At 41.8% G+C, this 24,042-nt stretch overlaps 1 protein-coding gene across 1 annotated transcript in view; it reads right to left on the reverse strand.

Moving 5' to 3' along the window:
- Positions 1-3,119: 3,119 nt before the first annotated feature.
- emilin3b (elastin microfibril interfacer 3b) overlaps positions 3,120-24,042 on the reverse strand; it is a 55,966-nt gene continuing 35,043 nt past the window's right edge. Inside the window, exons 5-7 of the mRNA XM_078236695.1 lie at positions 16,204-16,239; positions 8,145-8,279; positions 3,120-5,352 (exon numbers count right to left, since the gene is read on the reverse strand). Of these exons, the coding sequence (XP_078092821.1) occupies positions 5,015-5,352; positions 8,145-8,279; positions 16,204-16,239 (509 nt within the window). The 3' untranslated portion in view covers positions 3,120-5,014. The remainder of the gene's footprint in view (positions 5,353-8,144; positions 8,280-16,203; positions 16,240-24,042) is intronic.

Raw genomic sequence — 24,042 nt, forward strand, 5'->3', positions numbered from 1 at the left:
AGTAGTTGAAACTAGCCAGGGACTATCTGGCACGTAAAACAACTGAATCTTTGAACTGTGTGGCTGACAGTTCAGTGCTTTTCAAATGCTGTGATGTAAGTCAATGGAAAGGAAACCTGTTGGCAAGAAGATGCATACAACAGGCCAGAACTTAACCTGTTCTGTTTGGATGCATGCCAGGTATGTTAATGCTAGATTACTGTCTTGGCACAGCATGCAGTAGAAAAACAAGAGTATGTCCGTCAATGCCCTAGGCAGGAACAATGTACACTTTTACAGTGGACCTTTCAGCACTAGTCAGCAGATGGGATTGTACATTTGATAGCCATCTTTTAATACAAGAAGCTGGATGTATTTTGTTGCCACCTTTGAGAACAGGAAGTTGGAATTGGTTTCGTTGTTAGACTCAGAACTGCCCTGCACCATCATTCAAAGGAACCTTTCTTTTCTAACTAGATGATGTTTCTCGGTTCATTCTTGACCACTCACTGATTTAGTTACAGTCGTGTTACATGTTTTCTGTTACTGCAGCACCTAAACTACATTACAGCAATGTAAAATTGAGAACTGCTCAATTAGCATTAACTTTGTCCAAGTGCAAAATCACAAAGGTTGTACCTGCGAGAGTCATCTCTAAGAATACATCACTGTATTCTCACTGGAATCGTAATCCGGAGACCCAAGACTAGATCCAAGGATCCGGGTTCAAATCCCGCTACAGCAGATGGTGAAATTTGAATTCAATAACAATTTGGAATTAGAAGTCTAATGATGACCAACAAACCATTGTTGTAAAAACCCACCTGGTTCACTAATGTCCTTTAGGGAAGGAAATCTGCCGTCCTTACCTGGTCCGGACTCTAGAACCACAGCAATGTGGTTGATTCTCAAATGCCCTCTGGTATGGAGGGCGGTTAGGGATGTGCAATAAATGCTGGTCCAGCTAGCGGTACTCATCCCATAAAATGAATAATGAATAAAGTTTATTAGATTATCGTGTTTTGGACTGTTCACAGTAACTTCATTGCAGTGTTATGTAAGCCTACTTGTGACACTAATAAATAAAACTTAAAACTTAAATTTAGATTAAACTGAAAGGGGTCATGTGACTTCTGAATTCTTTCTGATAAGCTTGGTTTAGTCAAGGGGATTGAATGAGCAAGGCGCAAAGTTCTCACGCTTGGCCAGGGGCAAGAAGAATCACTGGGAGTGGGTGGTGGATTTGGGAAAACACGAAAACTTAAGAAAACACCTGGTGATGGTCACACGAATTTACTCCCTGGTGATGGTCACACGAATTTACTCCCTGGTGAAACAGTATCATAGAATCTACAGTGCAGAAGGAGGCCATTTGTCTCATTGAGCCTGCACAGACAACAATCCCACCCAGGTCCTATCCTGATAATCCCACCTATTTACCCTCCTAATCCCCCTGACAAGGGGCAATTTTTATCATGGCCAATCAACCTAACCCACGCATTTTTGGACTGTGGAAGGAAGTCAGAGAATCTGGAGGAAACACTCGCAGACACGGGGGGGGAAATGTGCAAACTCTGCTCAAGACAGTGACCCAAGCTGGGAATCGAATCCAGGTCCCTGGCGCTGTGAGACAGCAGTCCTAACCACTGTGCCACAGTAAGATATGAACACTCTGACAGCTGGAAGCGACTATAAATTGATCGTTAGAAGGACAGTAATTCTGTGGAGAGTGTTCTAGAATCATAGAATCACAGTGCAGGAGGAGGCCATTCGGCCCATCGAGTCTGCACCGACAGCAATCCCACCCAGGCCCTATCCCTGTCACCCCATATATTTACCCTGTTAACCCCCTGACAATTGGGAGCAATTTATCATGGCCAATCCACCTAAACCGCACATTTTTGGACTGTGGGAGGAAACTGGAGCACCCGGAGGAAACCCACGTAGACACGAGGAGAATGTGCAAACTCCACACAGACAGCGACCTGAGGCTGGAATTGAACCTGGGTCCCTGGCGCTGAGGGGCTTCAGTGTCTTTCATGAGTTTAGTGCTAAATTTTGCAAACACTCAATTCTCTTTTGACAAGCAGGCTCTCCCTATTGTGCCAAGATTAAAGTTAAAGGGTGGCAGTAAAATGCATGATTTCTAACAATCAGAAACACATGGCTAATTAGGAGCATAACACCATTTGTCTAGTTTTGACAATGGTGCAAAAAATGTCTAGGAAAATTCAATTTGTGTTATATAGTTTAACTCCATTTTAAAGATGACAGTATTTGTAAAAAAAAGTAACATGCACATTTTAGATCAGATTTCCTGTAAATTGATTATTCAGCCAGTAGATGGCAGTGTGAAGTGGGCAGGGAAGCTATACTGGGCTTTGAGATCTACTGTACAAGCTGGATCACTGGTTTGCAAACTCATTACTAATGTGATTGATCCAAGGGAGAGAAATTAGTACAGATATTTGATATCAAACCAAACCAAAATTTGAGGAAATGCGGCATTCAAGACAACTGGTCACTCTGTCTGGCAGAATGTTGTGTGATGTATGCAAAGTAAATACAGAAGAGGAGCATCCCCCTCGGTGGTTTACAGTATACGTTACCTTAAAAAAAAATGGTGTGTAGTCAATAATAGTGCTTTTAGTCATTTGTTGCAGTGAAAGTTTTAGAAAGTGAAAACTGTCTTATGCTTTTCAGCTATTAACTGGAAGTTCAAATTCCTTTTTAAATATTGGTTTCTACAGGGATCGTAACAAATAATAATCCTTTCCTTACATTAATTTTGCCCAGCATTGCAATACAGCCAAAACCATACAATATTCCATCCTATGAAAGCACTCCGCTCCTTTGGTTTTTGTTACGAGAACGAAAGACAAGCAGATGCAATTGCAGAGCACTTTTTATGGACATCTGTCATTGGGCAATGATCTAAATCTAAATTCACTGAGACCTTTCTGAACATATTGCCTGCATTTGGGGCAGCAATGTAGGCAATAATCTAGGAAAAAAGCATGGCCTGAAACAGTGACCTTCCTTGCCTTTTGGGTTCCGTACTGCACTAATTGTTTTTACTAAACTATCAAGGACAGTCATGCATGCAGGAAATTCAAATGCTAAAATAATTTGATTCCATTGAATGTGTAACTCGTTTAATTTCAAATGATATGTTTATTGCAAACATTAAATTAAACAGTAGAAAATGTGAATTTAATTTACAGAAAATAGCACCATTACTTGTTCAAAAAGTTTAGTTCCATATGTTCAAAGATGTACACTAATATACAAAATAAAGAGGACTTCAAGTTCATATGTATGTTGAACAGTTCTTCAGTATCAGTTACAAAATGACTGAATTGCAATGCTAGCATTTATTACTAAAAAGTTAAACAATTATACTTTCTCATTTTAGTACATTTTTTTGACAAAACGTTTTAAATTACTACAAATGTTGTGGCAGTTTGATGCTTTATCTTGGACAAGTGTCGCTTTCCCCAAAATATAGTCACTTGTTCAAAAATTTGGTAGATTGCTTCTGCCTGTTCAAAATTTGAAAGTTTTTTTTTCTTAACACAGCTAATTTCATTTAAATACACTCATCCATAAAACAGTCCTTGACCTTTTACAACCATTCATTTAACATTTTAAAATGACATCGAAGATCTCATTTTAGTCTCTGCCACAGAACTGTGATTGAACTTTGCAGATCCAGCAAAGCACTAGTTTAACAAGTGTTTTTTTGGTGGAGGATATGGACATGATGTTCAAATCTTGGAGTTGGCAACTGGTAAAAGCTTATGTGAAGACTATTCATCTTGTTCAAACCTTGAATATCATTCCGTTGTTAAAGACAACTGAACCAGTGGACCATCATTAATAAACTCAGTGAAACTTTGTAATTCTCGACCACAGATGTGCAAGCACCCTTGCGCGCACATTTTTGCTCCCTCGTTTCTCAATTTGATTGATATTTACTAGTGCTTGAACCTAGGTAACTGCTTTTCATCTGTGTTACATACACTTTCTGAATCTTTGGATATTTAGGCTGAAACAATGCAATGACTAATGCACATAATTTCATCCATTGTTTCATGAGAAAACAAATGTTGGCACAGATTCTGTAACATGAGCCAATATTTAGGATGAAGGTCAATTGGCAGAAAATTAATTTAAAGTTTACATTTAAAAAAAAACACTGGCATCTGTACGGATGTTTTCTGCTACCTGAGTCAATATGTTTACTATTATGAATAAAAAAAAGACCTTTGGTTTTATTAGCTAATGTAATGTCTAACTGGCTAATGGTAGCTTACATCCTGATGAACAGACTAGTGAGCAATGATGGTGCCAGTATAATACAGATCATGTAACTAATGCAAAATATTTTTGAGCTCAAACATTGAGATTTTCCTCTAGCCACACCAGCAGGTTGTACTTGATGCTGTTTAGTATGGCGCATTTTGTTATTTCATGAGGCACTTGTTTTAAGGAAAAGAATTCTTGAGGTTAAATAGACATTTAACTGCAACATTTCTTTGAAAATCCCATAAAATCCTTAGCCCTTTAACCCTTTGAGCACGGAGACCAAGCCTTCTAAGTACAAATGTATTTTTGCATGAACTATATAAAATTGGAAGTTTCTGAAAATGTGTGTTACAAAATAGAATTATATGTACAAAAGCAGTGAACACTTAAATCTGTGTTCCTATATTTTTTAAAACTGTGTTGTCAAAATTGCAGTATTTTTCTCGTTCTCAAAGGGTTAATACATGCATATCAAAGGCGATGCTTTCTGAAGATGTAACCATACTTGAATAGGCAGCAAACCAAATTTGTGGGTTTATTTTTTAAGTGGTGCTTGATTTATAAATCCAGATTAGCCACAGACCCATTTTTGGTTTGATCTGCCAAATGTTTACATTTGAAATGAATATTTCCAGTTAGGTCACGGTTTGCTCTACAAGAAGCATTTTTAATCAGATGATGGCCAGTTCCTTCAGCTCTAGCTGCTCTCAAAATTACCTGGGCTTTGTCAACTGTGCATTGGTGAATCATTCAGCAGAACGCCACTGAATGTAGAGTGTAGCTCCTCCGTTCCTGCGTAAGCTAATTTTCCCGACATGACGACAACGCTGACTTCGTCGCCAGATTTCAGACTAAGAATTAGGCTGAACACGGCAAGGCCACCTCCAGGATGATTCTCGATTTTATCCACGGCAATTTCTAACAGTTCAGTCCTGTAGCCAGCTGTGTCCACTTGTGCGACGCTCACGTTGGATACAGTTAGCACAGCCTCGATGCGTTCATTTCTCTGTGGAGTCAGCACAGCACTAATGAAGTACTGTCCGCTGTAAGGAACGGTAAATATACCTGCAAAAGAAATAAATTATAAATCTTTAGTGAGTACAGCTGTGGGGAAAAAAATCTTTGAGAGAATCAAATGCGACAAGGGCAACTTAAATTTACAGTGTCTTTAGTAAAATGTTCCAAAGTGTTTCATGTGAGTGAAACAAAATTTGACACCTAGCCACATTAGGAGCTGTTAGGACAGGTGACCAAAAGCTTGCTCAAAGAGGTATGTTTTAAAGGAGCTTCTTAACACGGTTAAGAAAAGTGCAGAGGTTTAGTGGGGGAAGAACTTAGGACCAAGGCTGTTGAAGGCACAGCTATTAATAATGAGAAATTGGGGAAGAAAAAAGACCCCTGTATTAGAGATGGGAGGGCATAAGGCGATAAAGTGATTTGAACACATGGATGGAATTTTACATTTGTGACATTACTGGATCAATCCTCAAATAGATCATTTTAGTACCTGGAAAATGGCACAATAGCCATTCTCTAGACTGTTCATTTGCAAAAACGCATTGTCAGAAATCATGGGGGCTTTAAATGTGTAGTTGAAAACATTGTAGTTGCTTGGGCGGTAAAGAACCTCTTGTCATTAAATATGATACTAACTACTTAATTCCAACTAGATATTTCACCAATATATGTTTCTCAACTCAGCCATTTCTGAGGCAATGGAAGTGATTGACTCAAAACAAATTCTGCTGTATTATTTTGGCTAAGTGCTATTAAGAAAAGATACTTAGACTGAATACTTGGAGGGAAAGGAAGCAACATAGGAAAGGTTATCGGTCACAGCAATAGCAAAAGGATGGAATCAATATAAATTTGTTTGAGCAGATAAGGAATGAAATAGCATGATGAATTGCAATTACCTGGAACTGTTAGATTGAAGATGGAGACCATCCAGAAGGAGGAGGTAAATTCATGGAGCTAATGCATAGCAGATGGTTCCCTGTCCCCTGCTTGAGGCAATAACTTGAAATGAAATGAAACTCCCCTCTGCACAGAGACTGGAGTGGTTCAGTATTACTCACCTGCACTGAACTTCCCCAGTGATTTCAGAAATAAATGGGAGCCAAGGTAAATTTCAAAAGAAAACAACTTGCGTAGAACTGCATACCCACAAATTACTGTTTTTTCCAGATGGGCAGTTTCAAAATTACTCCTCAAAAGAACTATAAACTTTGGCTTTCATAAGCTTCCCAAAGGCTTGGGTATTGGTGAATGATTCTGGCATCTCTCCACCCCTTGTACTGGGCGGCACGGTAGCACAGTGGTTAGCACTGCTGCTTCACAGCTCCAGGGACCTGGGTTCGATTCCCGGCTTGGGTCACTGTCTGTGTGGAGTTTGCACATTCTCCTCATGTCTGCGTGGGTTTCCTCCGGGTGCTCCGGTTTCCTCCCACAGTCCAAAGATGTGCGGGTTAGGTTGATTGGCTATGCTAAAATTGCCCCTTAGTGTCCTGGGATGCGTAGATTAGAGGAATTAGCGGGTAGGATATGGGGGTAGGGCCTGGGTGGGATTGTGGTCGGTGCAGACTCGATGGGCCGAATGGCCTCTTTCTGTACTGTAGGGTTTCTATGATTCTAGGAGACGAATATAAGCTGGCCATTCGCACAGCAACAACTATTTTTCTTGCTATCCTTTCTGCCTCACTAAGTTTAAAAAGTACTTTCACATATAAATAATGGTTTTCCTACTTCAAGATTGGAAGTTGACTCAACCAAATTATTCTCTTCAAAATAAGTGAGGTATCACTAATTCCAAATTGGTATTAAATGTGCAGAGAATAAAGTTACCAAACATTTTAATCCATATTCAGTTTTGAGTTGAAGACAATAAGACCATAAGATATAGGAGCAGAATTAGGCCATTCAACCTATCAAATCTGTTCCGCATTTGATCATGGCTGATATGTTTCTCAACCCCATTTTCCCACCTTTTTCCCCATTGCCTTTGATTCCCTTATCAATCAAGAACCTATCTATCTCGGTCTTAAATACACCGAGTGACTTGGCCTCCACAGCCTTCTGTGGCAATGAATTCCACAGATTCGCCATCCTCTGGCTGAAGAAATTCCTTCTCCATCTCAGTTCTAAAGGGTCGTTCCTTGTGTCTTTGGATCCTAGTCTCTCCTACTAATGGAAACATCTTCTCCATGTCCACTATCCAGCATGGTACGTAATCTGCAGGTGAACTTGATTTTTCTCATCAGGCCATTTTCAACTATAGTCTAATACATTAAGGACTGATATTACACAAGACAGGACAAATTTTCACATTTTAAAAAGGAGTTGGATTAACAGAATAAAAAGTGTTTTTCAGCTGTAATCTGCTTGTCTGAAATGGGACTATGCCACACTTCCCTCTGCCAACTGGCAGCAAGTAGGGGAAAAAAGTCATTAGCAAGTAATGATGTCTGGTGTGACTGGGGGAGAGGCAGTAGTGTGTTCAGAAATGGTAGGGGATTTTCACAGTAACTTCATTACAGTGTGAATGTAAGCCTACTTGCGACTAATAAATAAACTTTACGTGTGTAATTTCTCCAGATAGTAAGTTTCGAGTCCCATCTGTACTCGCATGGAGGAATGGATGACTGGAGGATGTGCTATCCTTGTCCCCATTTCTAGTGGCCCATTGAGGAGTGGCAAATGGTAAAGGCGTGGGAGCAGATCATCTTACCACTGTGGCATGCACAACCTCAGAAAAGGCAAGTTGTGTTCGTTTCAGCGGCACAGCGGTTTGCACCGTTTTGAAATGACTAAAAAAGCACAATGCCAATAAAACAGCTGCGAACTTGACAATATCATACCTGTACGGGGTTCATAGTGACCTCCATCATTGATCAGAATTTTGTTGAACCTTACAACACCAGCATCGGCAGAGAAGGGCTTCTCAGTCAGACCCACGGAAAATATAACGTGTTTTGAAAAGCCTGGTGGTAATCCTGGAAATTAAACTTATAATCAGTGGACACTTTAAAAGAAAATGGATCACAACGAAAAAAAAACTCGATTTTACTACTTTAATTGAAAACCCACATGAAGACCTATGACATAATTTGTAACTAAACATTGACAGCAGTATTCGATAATGGAAAACATGCATGCATATTGAATCTATTCAGTGAAAGCAGTCTTGGGATAAATAAAACCTGCTGATTTTTATCAAGGAAAAATAAAAGCTAGCCAGCTGGTTACTGCCAGTACAGGAAATCTTTGTGATGGAAAGAATCTGTTCAAGGCACTTTCTATGTTGGGAACGTTAAACAAAACGTTTAAATGATTTTAACTTTAGAATTTTATGCTTTTCTTAATTGGATGTAAACCAATGCTATAATGCGCAGTGACCTTTGGGTCATCTGTATGAGGAATAGATCTGTATTACTATCTACATTTTAACTTGAATAATATTCCAGCGCTTTAATGTTAACATGGATATGGAATTCATGCCAAATTAACCCACGTAAAGGTCCTTTGAATGTGGCTGGTATAAAGGTTTTGAACATTGTTCCTTTGACCCTGTGAGGTGGTGGACTTGAAAGTAGTATAGTTTCAAGGCGGCACAGTGGTTAGCACTGTTGCCTCACAGCGCAAGGGACCTGGGTTCGATTCCCGGCTTGGGTCACTGTCTGTGCGGAGTCTGCATGTTCTCCCCGTGTCTGCGTGTGTTTCCTCCGGGTGCTCTGGTTTCCTCCCACAGTCCGAAAGACGTACTGGTTAGGTGCAGCGGCCATGCTAAATTCTCCCTCAGTGTACCCGAACAGGCGCTGGAGTGTGGCAACCAGGGGATTTTCACAATAACTTCATTGCAGTGTGAATGTATGCCTGCTTATGACATTAATAAATAAGCTATAGGCAAATGGAATGAACATCTCTCGACTAATGCAGTCAAATTAGGACCATATTCGATTTGGATACAAAAGTACAGCACAGACCTTAAGTGAAACTTGGCACAATTATCAAGGAAAATATTCCCCAGTTCTGTGATTATTCACGTTAACTTAAATACATGCAGAGAATTCAAAAGTTAGAACAAAGTTCACAAAGGAAATACCTCTGCATTCAAAGTAATTCTTACAGAAATGTTGCCATTTCTCTAATACACAAACCCTCTTGTGCAGCTATCTTAACATGACTACAGCATGTGATGTGCATTATAGCTGGAGTTTTCTGCTTCTTCACTTGCCAGCCCATATTTTTCCTCCCATCCACTAATGGGGGATGATATTTTGGTTTGGTGATTGCAGAAGCAGAAACCGTGGCTCTCTGCCATTTTCTAATTAAGAGAACTGGACATTGTGGTGCGCTACTGAATACAAAGTCTTGCCAACTTGGAGAGGTGCTTTAGTTTTGAAGGTTTTAGTGTTGTCTTCTTCTGACAATCTCACACTTCTCCTCTGTGAACAGATAATTTCTGACCTGAAAACTGCCTTTTTTATACTATACCATACCTGAGTGGAGGTGTGCTTGTCACGGCTAATAAACATCCCGCTTGCAATCATTTGTTTATTGCTGGAGTCTTGCAGAATAGCGTTACACTTTTTGCAGAATAGTGTTTATTATGTAAAGATTTACAGACTGAAGCAATTAACTATTTACACAGCCAATTGAAGCACAATAGCAGCCATATTAAAATTAAAATAAATATCTGTAAACAGAGTCAGAAATTGGTTAATTATACTTGACAAGGGTTTGTGTGTGTGTTGGTCACATTGGTAGAAATGCATGAACTAAGGTGCTGCTCCTGTACCCTACGTTCAGCAGTACAGGGACGGCACAGTGGTTAGCACTGCTGCCTCACAGCGCCAGGGACCCGGGTTCGATTCCCGGCTTTGGTCATTGTCTGTGTGAAGTTTGCACATTCTCCCCATGTCTGTGTGGGTTTCCTCCGGGTGCTCCGGTTTCCTCCCACAGTCTGAAAGACGTGCTGGTTAGGTGCATTGACCCAAACAGGCGCCGGAGTGTGGTGACTAAGGGAATCTCACAGGAACTTCATTGCAGTGTTAATGTAAGCCTTACTTGTGACTAATGAATAAACTTCTTTGCATTGTTTTAGCAACCAAGTTCAAAAAAAAGTTTCAAAACTTGTGACGTCTTGTGTAAAATCTTAAGTTCTAGTTTGGTCTTGACACAATCATATGAAATAGGAGCAGGAATAGGCCATTCGGCCCATTGAGCCTGCTGCAATTCAAAAAAAAGCATGGTTGACCTGATTGTGGACTTAACTCCCCTTTCCTGTGGGTCTCTCATAACCCTTGATTCCCCCTTGTGGCGCAAAATTATAAAACAACTCTCCTTTACATCATGCCTGCCTTTTAAGTGCCTTGGGACGTTTGCCACTTTCTGAAGATGTAACTAGATACAAATGGAAGATAAGCCAGCAAACAGATATTAGAAGAGGGTGATGAAAAGTGCGGATGTGAAGAAATTGAAACAGCACATTAGCTGCTGTGTATGAACAATCCACCCATCAACATGGTAACATGATGGGATAAAGCAGGCTTTAAAATCTAAGGAAGCATTTGGTAATTAAATCAATGAACGAAACTCATTTGTAAACCAAAATAGACAAGTAGTTTAGATCGGCCCACAGAAATGATTGAGAGAGGCACAAGTGGACTCAAGGGCGGCACAGTGGTTAGCACTGCTGCCTCACAGCACCAGGGACCCGGGTTCAATTCCACCCCTGAATTACTGCCTGTGCAGAGTCTGCACGTTCTCTCCGTGCCTGCGTGTGTTTCCTCCAGGTGCTCTGGTTTCCTCTCTCAATCTGAAAGACGTGATGGTTAGGCGGATTGGCCATGCTAAATTGCCCCTTAGTGTCAGGGCGACTAGCGAGATAAATACGTGGGTACAGAGCTTGGGTGGGATTGTTGTCGGTACAGGCTCGATGGGCCAAATGGCGGCCTCCTGCACTATAGGGATTCTACGATTCTAGGAAGAGCAGGTTCTACTCAAGTGTAGTAAATTCAAGTGACAAAATTTGAGCTGAATTTTATTACAACTCAATTACATTTGTCTGTACATATGGGGTGCACACACAGGTCCCAAAATTGGGTTTTCCCCTCCTTCATATCTTTTCTACTATTATGAAATTACCACAAACTGAGAAAAAGCTTAAAAAAAATGTAAGTGCAGCTCAACAGTATATTCGATGATCTGTTGTGAAATTAATTTAACCATCCAGTTAACTTGTCTTCTAACGTGAAATATGTACAATAGTATAAATATTTTCACTGGCAGCATGCAACAGTGCAACTACCTGCTGCTCATCCCTGACTGGCACAGATACTTGTATTCACAGATAGAAATTTAGCACCTTCAATTGGCTGAAATGCATTGTGTTCTTGGAAAATTGACTCGGGCAATCTAGGGGATTGTGTGTTAAATACCACCACAACTTGCATTTATATAATGGCTTTAACTTTGCAAAATTCACAGAAGCACCATGAAGCAAAATTTGTCACTGAGCCGTGTAAAGTGATATGAGGACAGGTGAAGACTGAAAACTAGACTGAAAAGGGAGATATTAAGGAACATCTTGAAGACAGAGACATCGAGGGAAGGGCATCCAGAGCTTAGGGCCCAAGCAGCATAAGGCATAGCCACCAATAGTGTAGCAGTGGAAACTGGGAATGTGCAAGAGGCCAGTATTAGAGAAGTGCAGAAATCTTGGAGAGACACAGGGCTGGAGAAGGTCACAGATAGGGAAGAGCGAGGCCATTTGAAAAGCAGGATGAGAACTTTAAAATCGAGGGATAGCTGAACTGGGAGCCAAAGCAGCTCTAAGCAGAGGTGTGACAAGTAAACGTTCTATAGGTATGTCAAGAACAGAAGGTTGGTTAGGGCAAGTTTAGGGCCAGTTATAGATGGCAGAGGGAAGTTATGTGTGGAACCGGAGGAGATTGGTGAAGCATTGAACCAATATTTCTCTTCGGTGTTCACGCAAGGGGACATGAATATAGCTGAGGAGGACACTGGGTTGCAGGGGAGTAGAATAGACAGTATTACAGTTGATAAGGAGGATGTGCAGGATATTCTGGAGGGTCTGAAAATAGATAAATCCCCTGGTCCGGATGGGATTTATCCAAGGATTCTCTGGGAGGCAAGAGAAGTGATTGCAGAGCCTCTGGCTCTGATCTTCAGGTCGTCGTTGGCCTCTGGTATAGTACCAGAAGATTGGAGGTTAGCGAATGTTGTCCCATTGTTTAAGAAGGGGAACAGAGACTTCCCCGGGAATTATAGACCGGTGAGTCTCACTTCTGTTGTCGGCAAGATGTTGGAAAAAATTATAAGGGATAGGATTTATAGTTATTTGGAGAGTAATGAATTGATAGGTGATAGTCAGCATGGTTTTGTGGCAGGTAGGTCGTGCCTTACTAACCTTATTGAGTTTTTTGAGAAAGTGACCAAGGAGGTGGATGGGGGCAAGGCAGTGGACGTGGTATATATGGATTTTAGTAAGGCGTTTGATAAGGTTCACCATGGTAGGCTTCTGCAGAAAATGCAGATGTATGGGATTGGGGGTGATCTAGGAAATTGGATCAGGAATTGGCTAGCGGATAGGAAACAGAGGGTGGTGGTTGATAGTAAATATTCATCATGGAGTGCGGTTACAAGTGGTGTACCTCAGGGATCTGTTTTGGGGCCACTGCTGTTTGTAATATTTATTAATGATCTGGATGAGGGTATAGTTGGGTGGATTAGCAAATTTGCTGATGACACCAAAGTCGGTGGTGTGGTAGACAGTGAGGAAGGGTGTCGTAGTTTGCAGGAAGACTTAGACAGGTTGCAAAGTTGGGCCGAGAGGTGGCGGATGGAGTTTAATGCGGAGAAGTGTGAGGTAATTCACTTTGGTAGGAATAACAGATGTGTTGAGTATAGGGCTAACGGGAGGACTTTGAATAGTGTGGAGGAGCAGAGGGATCTAGGTGTATGTGTGCATAGATCCCTGAAAGTTGGGAATCAAGTAGATAAGGTTGTTAAGAAGGCATATGGTGTCTTGGCGTTTATTGGTAGGGGGATTGAATTTAGGAGTCGTAGCGTTATGTTGCAACTGTACACAACTCTGGTGCGGCCGCACTTGGAGTACTGTGTGCAGTTCTGGTCCCCACATTACAGGAAGGATGTGGAGGCTTTGGAGAGGGTGCAGAGGAGGTTTACCAGGATGTTGCCTGGTATGGAGGGGAGATCCTATGAGGAGAGGCTGAGGGATTTGGGATTGTTTTCGCTGGAAAGGCGGCGGCTAAGAGGGGATCTTATTGAAACATATAAGATGATTAGAGGTTTAGATAGGGTGGATAGTGATAGCCTTTTTCCTCTGATGGAGAAATCCAGCACGAGGGGGCATGGCTTTAAATTGAGGGGGGGTAGTTATAGAACCGATGTCAGGGGTAGGTTCTTTACCCAGAGGGTGGTGAGGGATTGGAATGCCCTGCCAGCATCAGTTGTAAATGCGCCTAGTTTGGGGGCGTTTAAGAGATCCGTAGATAGGTTCATGGACGAAAAGAAATTGGTTTAGGTTGGAGGGTCACAGTTTTTTTTTTAACTGGTCGGTGCAACATCGTGGGCCGAAGGGCCTGTTCTGCACTGTTATGTTCTATGTTCTAAACAGAATATAGCAGGAGTTAGGATCCTGGCAGCAGGACTTTGGATCGGTTTGAGTTTATCGAGGGTGCGAGGTGCGAGAGCAGCGAGGGGAGCATTGGAACAGTCAAGTCTTGAAGTCACCAAGTCATGGAAAGGAATTTCAGGAATGGATGAGCTGGGGCAGGGATGGATGCTTTTATGGGGGTAAAAGTAGGTAGTCTTGAAACTCAGTTCAGGATGGGCTAGGGCACCAAGGTTGCAAACAGTCTGGTTCAGCCTCGGACGCAGGTTAGAAACAGAGTTTGTGGCAGGAACTAAAGACAGTGAGCAGAATTTTCCCAAAAAATAAGTGTCATTTTGAGTGAAAAAAATGGTGTGATTGCTGGCGTGAATCAGATTGCAATCTTCCCACACTTAAGTAATTTTTTGGGAGAGGGGCGAGTTTTGCACTGGTTCTGAGAGGGGCGGGGTCTAAGCACGTCGGCAAGCCCGGCTTCATAGAGATCTGGCGCTTTTATTAAAGGGTGCCCCAAATTGAAGACCCCCATCCCTTCCACAAACTTTGGGACTCCCCCCATTGAAGGTAAGTTTTCCCACCTCCTCCCCAACAAAGATTGTCAGCATTGAGGCCCTCCAATGTGGCCCTCTTCATGCCCCTCCAAATGCCCCATCCCCTTGGCATTGCCCCTGGCAGTGCCAACCTGGCAGTGTCACCTGGCACTCTGGCAGTGCCCACCAAAAGCTGCAAATAGACTATAAAGTATGAGGAAGGATAATTTATCATGGCCATTCTCTCACAGGAGCAGAAATCTGATTGGGGGGTGGTGCAGGGTTAACACAAAATTGAGAGATAGATGGACACAGATTTGGTAGGTATTCAAGCACTTTGAAGAGGAAAGGGTGATTGGAAATGGGGCTACGGTTTGCATGGACAAGAAGGGTCAGTTCTGGAGAAGGGCCAATGGACTTGAAACATTAACTGTTTCTCTCCACAGATGCTACCAGACCTTCACTTCCTGCTTTTATCTCAGATATCTAGCATCTGCAGTATTTTACTCTTTTTTTAAAGGGTCATGGGTAGTTGTTTTTTAAGGAAGTGGGGGTTGGTGGCAGATTTGAAAGGGAGAATGGTACCTTTAAGAAAAACCACTAACATGAGGGCTAGAAAGGGAGGTCAGTTGGCCAGCAGCTTGGTGGCAGAGGGTCGAAGGAGTAGGGGGTAGATCTCATGGGGCTCAGTGAGAGCATGAGGGAAGATAGCAAAAAAAAGTAGAGAACAATACAAGTTCAGGGCGAGGGGCACAGGAGGGGAGGGGAGCGAAGCTGAATGGATGGTGGCAATCTTGACTTATAGAATCATATGGTAGAATCTACAATGCAGATGAAGGCCATTTGGGCCATCAAGCCTGCACTGGCAACAATCCCATCCAGGTCCTATCCTCGTAACCTCACATATTCACCCTTCTAATCCCCCTGACACTAAGGGCCAATTTATCACGGTCAATAAACCTAACCCACACATCTTTGGACTGTAGAAGGAAACCGGAGCACCCAGAGGAAACCCACGTAGACACGGAGAGAAGGTGCAAACTCCACACGACAGTCACCCGAGGCCGGAATTGAACCCGGGTCCCTGGCGCTGTGAGGCAGCAGTGCTGACCACTGTGCCACCGTGCCGCCCTTACCTGTTTGAAGAGCGGGTAGAAGGGGTTCAGCCAAGGGGCTTAAGAAGGCAATTTGTAATGAAGAGAAACCAGGGGCTATCTCTGCATTCCAGGGTATTCTTGGAATAGCAAACAGTTTTGGCAGAGTGGAATTGAACTTGAGAGTGCTGTGGTCCAGCCAAATCTGGTAGTGAATGGCTAAACCATATATCTGCTATAAACACAAGGGAAATGAGATACGGTGTTACTGGGAGAATAACCCCCAGGGTGAGAGAAAGTAAAGATTTATTTAGAGATAAATGGTATCAAAGGGGAAGGCAAGAGATTAACTAAGAAGATCTGTAGCTGCAGCAATATTGTGGTGAATGAGAGGGGTGGTTGGGGGACGTAGAATAAGCAGTTTAAAATGTTTATGCAACATTTAAAACTTTAAACTATCAATAAAAACTGATTAGGAATGATTTAAAGTTTGGAAATTTATCTGACAATCTGGAACCTTAATCTTTTGTGATGTTCTGCACTTCCTGCATTTTTAATATCAAAGTACTGATTGGAAAATAATTGGCACCCAGTAGTTTAAAAAGTTGTTTCTTTACATTACTTTTAGTTATTTTACCTGACGATCCAGGTGGGCCAATGGGTCCTTGTAGATCTGAAATTCAGAATAACATCATTAGATTTTGGAAATCTGCCACTGACTGTATTTAAAGAGTTTGACATTTAATTCCATCCATTTTTATATCTGCATTTTTTTCATTTAGCATGGAACCTTGCCTAGATATGCAAGTCACTTCTCTTGACAAAATATAACCAGTGATGGAAACTGGCATTGGCTGGTTATTCTACAAGTAAACTTTGATTACCAGTGCATGGACCTGTTTAGTTATTAGCCAGATAGGTCACCTGGTGTTCCCAGAAGTCTTGGGTGGCTTATCTAACCCAGGAACATCAGTAGATTTAGTTGTAGCCTCTCTTTGGAAAATACTAACTGGCTACTACAGTCCAATTCAAAAGTAGGAATTAATGTTACCAACAAGACCTGTATCCCGATGGACATGACCTACTTTTATCAACAAGCTCCATGTGTATAGAATATGTGTTCGTTCTGCTTCAATACCTGCATTGTTATTACCTCAATGTTCAGTCTTTGTTACGCATAGTGTGGTTTCATAGGCTGTGTGCTGTATGTGTTGTGGGAGCATATTGGATCAGTTAAAGGGAGTCTCTGGCATTTGCTTGCAACTAAATCAGCCAAATTCTGACTACAGATTGACCAATGATTCACTATAATTTGGACTTTTGTCTCCTGACCTGAAATTCTTTTTAGCAATCACTGCCAATATACAGTATTAGATTAAACAATTGTTTAACTATGCATTATAATAAGGGCTGTGAACGTAGCCCAGTCCATCATGCAAACTCGCCTCCCAGCCATTGACTCTACACTTCCTGCTGCCTCGTAAAAGCAGCCAGCATAATCAAATACCCCATGCACCTGGACATACTCTCTTCCGTCGGGGAAGAAGATACAAAAGTCTAAGATCACATACCAAATGACTCAAGAACAACTTCTTCCCTGCTGCCATCAGGCTTTTGAATGGACCTACCCCATATTAAGTTGATCATTCTCTAAACCCTAGCTATGACTGTAACATTATATTCTGTACTCTCTCCTTTCCTTCTCCCCTACGTACTCTATGAACGGTCTGTATAGCATGCAAGGAATCATACTTTCCACTGTATCCTAATAAAGGTGACAATAATAAATCAAATCAAAGAACCAGTTCATAAAACCACCAGCTGATTCTCTGGTTACCCTTTTTGAACAGGTTAGACCAAAAATTAATTGTCCAACTCTCTCCATTATTTTAACAATGATTTGATAGTCTCTCAAAAATATTCAACTGATTAGATAGCTCTTTCAAAGAGCCTGCACAATGGCTGACAAAGAGTCATCCAGACTCGAAACGTTGGTTCTATTCTCTCTCCACAGATGCTGTCAGACCTACTGAGATTTTCCAGCATTTTCTTGTTTCAGATTCCAGCATTCACAGTAATCAGCTTTCACATTATTTTGGGAAAGAATAGCCTCCTTCTGTGCTCTTAAAGTTTTGCAAATTTTCACAGCTTTACTCACATTTGACCTGATGGATCCAGTGTGGAAAGCAAAAAAAAAATGTTATGAAATTAGCTGGGTGAAATACCTGATTCTAGCTTTGACCTACAATGTAAACCAACAGCAATTTACTCTAGAACTAGGATTTTTAAAATAAATATTAAAAGAACAGCCTGTCAGAACAATTCCAACATATATACCTGACTAACATTTAATTTGAAACAGATGAACATAGACTACCATTTGCTACAATCATCTCTGCATTTAATGGTACTAAATGTGAGAGAATTACAAAAACCTTGACGTACAGCTATCAGTACAGGGCAAATTCAATCCAGCATTTCTGATGAGATCTTAAACAGGTTTGATTTTCGGAATTCAACCCAGACAAATATCAGGTGATGCGATTTGGAAGGTCTACTGCAGAAGGAAAGTATACAATAAATTGTAGAACCCTTAGAAATATTAGCATACAGAGGGATCTAGGCATGCAGAACCACAGTTCCCTGAAGGTGGCAACTCAGGTGGACAAGGTGGTCAAGAAGGCTTATGGCATGCTGGCCTTCATCGGTCGGGGCATTGAGTATAGGAATTGGAAAATCATGTTGCAGCTGTATAGGACTTTGGTTAGGCCCCATTTGGAGTATTGTGTACAATTTTGGTCACCACACTACCGGAAGGAGGTTGATGCATTGGAAAGGGTAAAGAAGAGGTTTACCAGGATGTTGCCTGGTTTGGAGGATATGGACTATGAAGAAAGGTTGAATAAGCTTGGATTGTTTTCATTGGAGTGTCAGAGGATGAGGGGGGACCTGATAAAGGTTTACAAGATTATGACAGGCTTGGATAGAGTGGATAGTCAGAGTCTTTTTCCCAGGGTCCAAGGGTCAGTTATTCAGGGGCATAGGTTGAGAGTGGGAGGGGGAAAGTTTAAAAGAGATGTAAGGGGCAAGTTTTTCATACACAGGATGGTGAATGCCTGGAACATTTGCCGGAAGAGGTGGTGGAAGCAGATTCTATAACAATGTTCAAGAGGCATCTGAATAGATACTTGAATAGGCAGGGAATAGAGGGATATGGATCACGTAGAGGCAAGGAAATATTAGATTAGACAGGCATCTGTGTCAGCACAGACTTGGTGGGCCGAAGGGCCTGTTCCTGTGCTGTACTATTCTTTGTCCTTTGCTAAACAGGTTTGATCTGTTGTGTGAATGGGAGTACAATCCCCAAACTTAAATAAAGGCCTTAATTTCAGTGCTAAGCATTTGACCTTCAGAACAGATTTTCTTGTCTCAAGGCTGTTATGTTATTCTACAGTGACTTTATTGCATAATGGGCTGCAGAGTGTAATAAAGAGGAAGGGTTGAGTGCTATGCTCTGTAATTCAATTAATAATTACAGATTATATTACAAACTATAAAGGTTAGTGGTTTGTGAACAATTGGTTCCCCAAAGTGCATCTCCCAAGTGTGTGTATGTCTAATATAATATAGCAGTCTTTTTTATAAAGAATATCATTGCGTTCCAAATATTCAGCTGTCCCATTCAAGCACTGATACAGACCTCGAGTATTACTAATGATTGTGATATTTGCAAGCTCGGAATGGGAAACACATCATGAAAGGATCTATAGAATCATAAACAGTTGCAGCACAGGAGAAAGCCTCATTTCAGTGCCGGCTCTCTGAGAGAGCAACTCAGCTGGTCCCACTACACTACCCTTTCCCCACAACCTTGCTCTTCAGATAATCATCCAATTCCTTCCTGAATGTCAGAGTTGAGTCTACCTCAACCACATTCTCAAACCATGCATTCCAAATCCTAACTACTCATTGCGTAAAACCATTTTTCACCATGTGGCCCAAATTTATCAGCTTAAATTGGTGTTCTCTGACTCTTGATCCGTCTGTCAATGGGAGCAGTTTCGTCCTATTTACTCTGTCTGGGCTCCTCATGATTTTGAACACCTCTTTCAAATCTCCTCAACGGAGAACAGTTCTAGATTTACCAATCTATCAAGGTAACTGAAGTCTCTTCTCCCCGGAACAATTCTCAAACTTGGCACCCTTTTCCAATGCCATCACATCTTTCATAAAGTGAGGAGCTCAGAATTTTACATAATATTCTAGTCGAGGCTAAACTTGTATTTTGTATAGGTTCACCATATCTCCCTTGCTTTTGTACATATTCTTCTATTTATAAAGCCTAGGATCTCCTCGGCATGTTAACCAGTTTTTCAACACCCTACCACCTTCACTAACCTTCAGTTCACCCTGTTCCTGCACTCCCTTCAGAATTGTATTCTGTATTTTATATTCTCTTTTCTAATTCCTCCAACCACAATGTTTAACCTCACATTTCTGATCTGCCACCTGTCCATCCATTCCACCAATTTGTCTATGTCCTCTCGAATTCTATCACTACCCTCCTCACAGTGCACAACACTTACAAATTTTGAAACTATACCCTGTACACCCAGATCCAGGTCATGAATCCAGATTATGAAAAGCAGTGGTCTGGGAAACCCAATATGCACCATTATCCAGCCTGAAAAACAACGGTTTATCACTAGTCTCTGCCAACTGGCACACTGACCAACTTAATATTCCTGTTTGCGCTGTCCCTTTTATCCCATGGGCTTCAACTTTACTGGCAAGCCTACTGTGCATCAGTTTATCAAGTAACATTCAAAAGACCATGTACACCAAATCAACTGCATTCTCCACATAAAGCCTCTGTTCTTTCATCAAAAAACTCAAATTAGTTTTGTTCTCAACTGTGTGCTGACTTTCGTTAATTAATCCACATTTGTCCAAATCACTGTTAATTTTTACACGGATACCATTTCTAAAACATTGAGTTTAAACAGCCTGTTGCTGAGCTCAACTTTACACACTTTTTTTGAACATTTGATCTGAGGAGGAATGGAAGACAATGACCAGTGTCGCCTCAAATTCCATCCTCGCTTCCCTCAGTATCTGATCTGGTACTATGACCAAGTTCAGCCAGCCTTTCTAATACCTCCTCCTTATCAATTTTTAGTCCATCCAATATTTCAATGACCTTCATTTTCACTATGATTTGGCAGCATCTTCCTTGCTGAAGAAAGTTACAAAGTACTTATTTAGTACCACAATCATGTCTTCTACCTCCATTTGTAAATCTCCTTTTTGGTCCCCTAATTGACCCTACTCCTCTTTTTATCACCCTATTACTGTTTATACTTCTATCAAAGACTTTTGCAAATCTTTTTACATTGGCTGCCAGTCTCATCTCATACTCTTTCTTTGCTGCTCTTATTTTGTTTCGCACTTTCCCTTTGAACCTTCTATATTCAGCCTGGTCCTCACTTCTATTGTCAAACACACCCTTTTTCCACAACATCTTGCGCTCTATCTCTTTCATCCTCCTGGGAGCTCTGGTTTTGGCTCTCCTATCTTTACTCCTCATGGGAATATATTTCAAATGTAGAGAAAGGCAGCTCATTATTTCATAACTACTTTACCTGCCAATACTTGATTCTAGTTTATTTGGGCCAAAACCATTCTCATCCCCTTAAATTTATCCTCGCCCCAAATTAACTACTTTTAATCTGGATTGCTCCTTGTTCTCCATATCATACTATGATCACTGTTCCCTAAATGCTCCCTTACTGACATCACCCTACCTCATTTCCCAGAACCGAATCCAGCCTCGTTGGACTAAAAACATATTGATGTAGGAAGTTCTCCTGAACACACTTTAGAAACACTTTCCCCTCTCTGCTCTTTACATTATTACTATCCCAGTCTATATTCTGATAAATAAAGTCCTCCTTGTATAGTTTTTGCACCTCTCTGTGATTTCCTTGCAAATTTGTTTCTCCATATCTTTCCCACATGTTAGTGACCTATAGAAAATGCCCAGTAGTATAATGGAGGTCTTGTGGCTCAGTGGTAGCATCCCACCTCAGGACTTGGTGGTCGTGGAATATGTGTTCATCATGTGGAGAAGCAGATTGATTATCAGCCTGTAAATTCTTCCAAAACATCTGATGGCAGACAGTAAGAGCAGGAGTGTTTTTTGGTTAGCAGAAGGCAATAGCAAACTACTGCCCCACTTTGCCAAGCATAATCATGGACCGATCTAATGGAAATCCATAATTGTTAACATCCTTTAGTGCATGGTGCCTGAAGGAGGAGGAGGAGTGTAATGGTATCTATTATTTCTTAGCTCTAACCAAATAGATTCTGCCCTTGACCCCCATTGAGGACATCCTTTTTCTTCCAGCATTATAATATTCTCAATCAATAATACCACCAGATAAAAGCAAATTACTACAGATGCTGGAATCTGAAACCAAAAGAGAAACTTTGACAAAGAGTCATCTGGACTCGAAACGTCGGCTCTTTTCTCTCCTTACAGATGCTGCCCGACCTGCTGAGATTTTACAGCAATTTCTCTTTTGGCAATAATGCCACCACACTTCCTCCTTCCTTTTCCTATTTTTCCTGGACACCCTGTATTTAGTACCCAACCTTGCCCTTTCTTTGAGTCAGGTCTCTACTATCCTCACAACATCATATTCCCACATGGCCACCTGGACCTGTAAATAATTACCACCCTGTGTTCTTGCATACATGCACAGTAAATCCAATTTGTGCCTTGTTACATTTACTCTTACTCTAACCCCACCTAATACTGTTACTCTGGGAGTGTCTACTCTGGGAGTGTCTGTCTCTCCCAATTCTTTATACACCTTGTACTCCTTTCCAATGCTACCTCCCAGTTCCAATCCCTTACCAAGTTTGATAAACCATCACAAAAAGCACCAGCAAAGCTCCCTGTGAGGACATTGATCCCAGCTCTGTTCAGATACGACCTATTTGGCCTGTGCAGGCCCATATCCCCTCCGGAACCAGTCCCAGTGTGTCAGGAATCTAAAGCTCGTCCTCTCCAGTCATGCATCTTCTGTTCTATCCTATTTCTGTACTCATAACAACACCACGAGTAATCCAGAGATGACTACCTTTGAGGTTTTGCTTGCTGTTTTTTCCCCTAAAAATCTACCTGTACGATTACACCCCTCTTTCTGCCTCTGTTGTTGGCACCAATGTGGACCACAATCCCCAGCCAGTCACTCTCCGCGGTCGGAATGCTCTGCACCCGTCTGGTGATATCCTTTACCCTGGTACCAGGGAGGCTCACTACTGAATCTCCTACAACTATTCCTTTCCCACTTTTGGGCCTTTCCCCTTGTGCAGCTGAGGCACCGATGGTGCCATAGCCTTGGCTCTGGCAGCACTCCCCAGAAAAACCATCATTCTCACCAGTATTCTGAACTGATTGGCAGACGAAATGCACTCTGCTTCCTGAACTGGTCCTCCATAACTGTCTGGCCAATCATTTCCTCTTGCCTGCACGCCAAAACCTGTGGGTAAACACATCCAGAAACATGCTATTCACATAGCTCTCCTTCTCCCAGATGTGCAGCAGCGAAGCCAGTTGTGGTTCTAACTCAACCACCAACGCCTCTACTTTCTCAGGAGGCTATGGAAATTCGGTATTCTACAACTCTCACCAACTTTTACAGATGCATCATAGAAAGCATTCTTTTTGGATGTATCACAGCTTGGTCTGGCTCCTGCTCTGACCAAGACTGTAGGAACTACAAAGGGTTGTGAAAGTAAACCAATCTCTCATCCATTGACTCTGTCTACACTTCCCGCTGCCTTGGAAAAGCAGCCAGCATAATCAAGGACCCTACGCACCCCAGACACACTCTCTTCCACCTTCTTCCGTCGGGGAAAAAGATACAAATGTCTGAGATCATGCACCAACCGACTCGAGAAAAGCTTCTTCCCTGCTGCCAAAGAACAAAGAGAACAAAAAGAACAAAGAACAAAGAAAACTACAGCACAGGAACAGGCCCTTTGGCCCTCCAAGCCTGCACCGACCATGCTGCCCGACTCAACTAAAACCCCCCTACCCTTCCGGGGAACATATCTCTCTATTCCCATCCTATTCATGTATTTGTCAAGATGCCCCTTAAAAGTCACTATCGCATCTGCTTCCACTACCTCCCCCGGCAATGAGTTCCAGGCACCCACTACTCTCTGTGTAAAAGATTAGCCTCGTACATCTCGTTTAAACCTTGCCCCTCGCACCTTAAATGTGTGCCCCCTAATAATTGACTCTTCCACCCTGGGAAAAAGCTTCTGACTATCCTCTCTGTCCATGCCTCTCATAATCTTGTGGACTTCTATCAGGTCGCCCCTCAACTTCCGTCATTCTAGTGAGAACAAATCAAGTTTCTCCAACCTCTCCTCATAGCTAATGCCCTCCATACCAGGCAACATC

This window comes from Mustelus asterias, chromosome 20 (assembly GCF_964213995.1).
Source record: "Mustelus asterias chromosome 20, sMusAst1.hap1.1, whole genome shotgun sequence".
Classification (NCBI taxonomy): domain Eukaryota; kingdom Metazoa; phylum Chordata; class Chondrichthyes; order Carcharhiniformes; family Triakidae; genus Mustelus; species Mustelus asterias.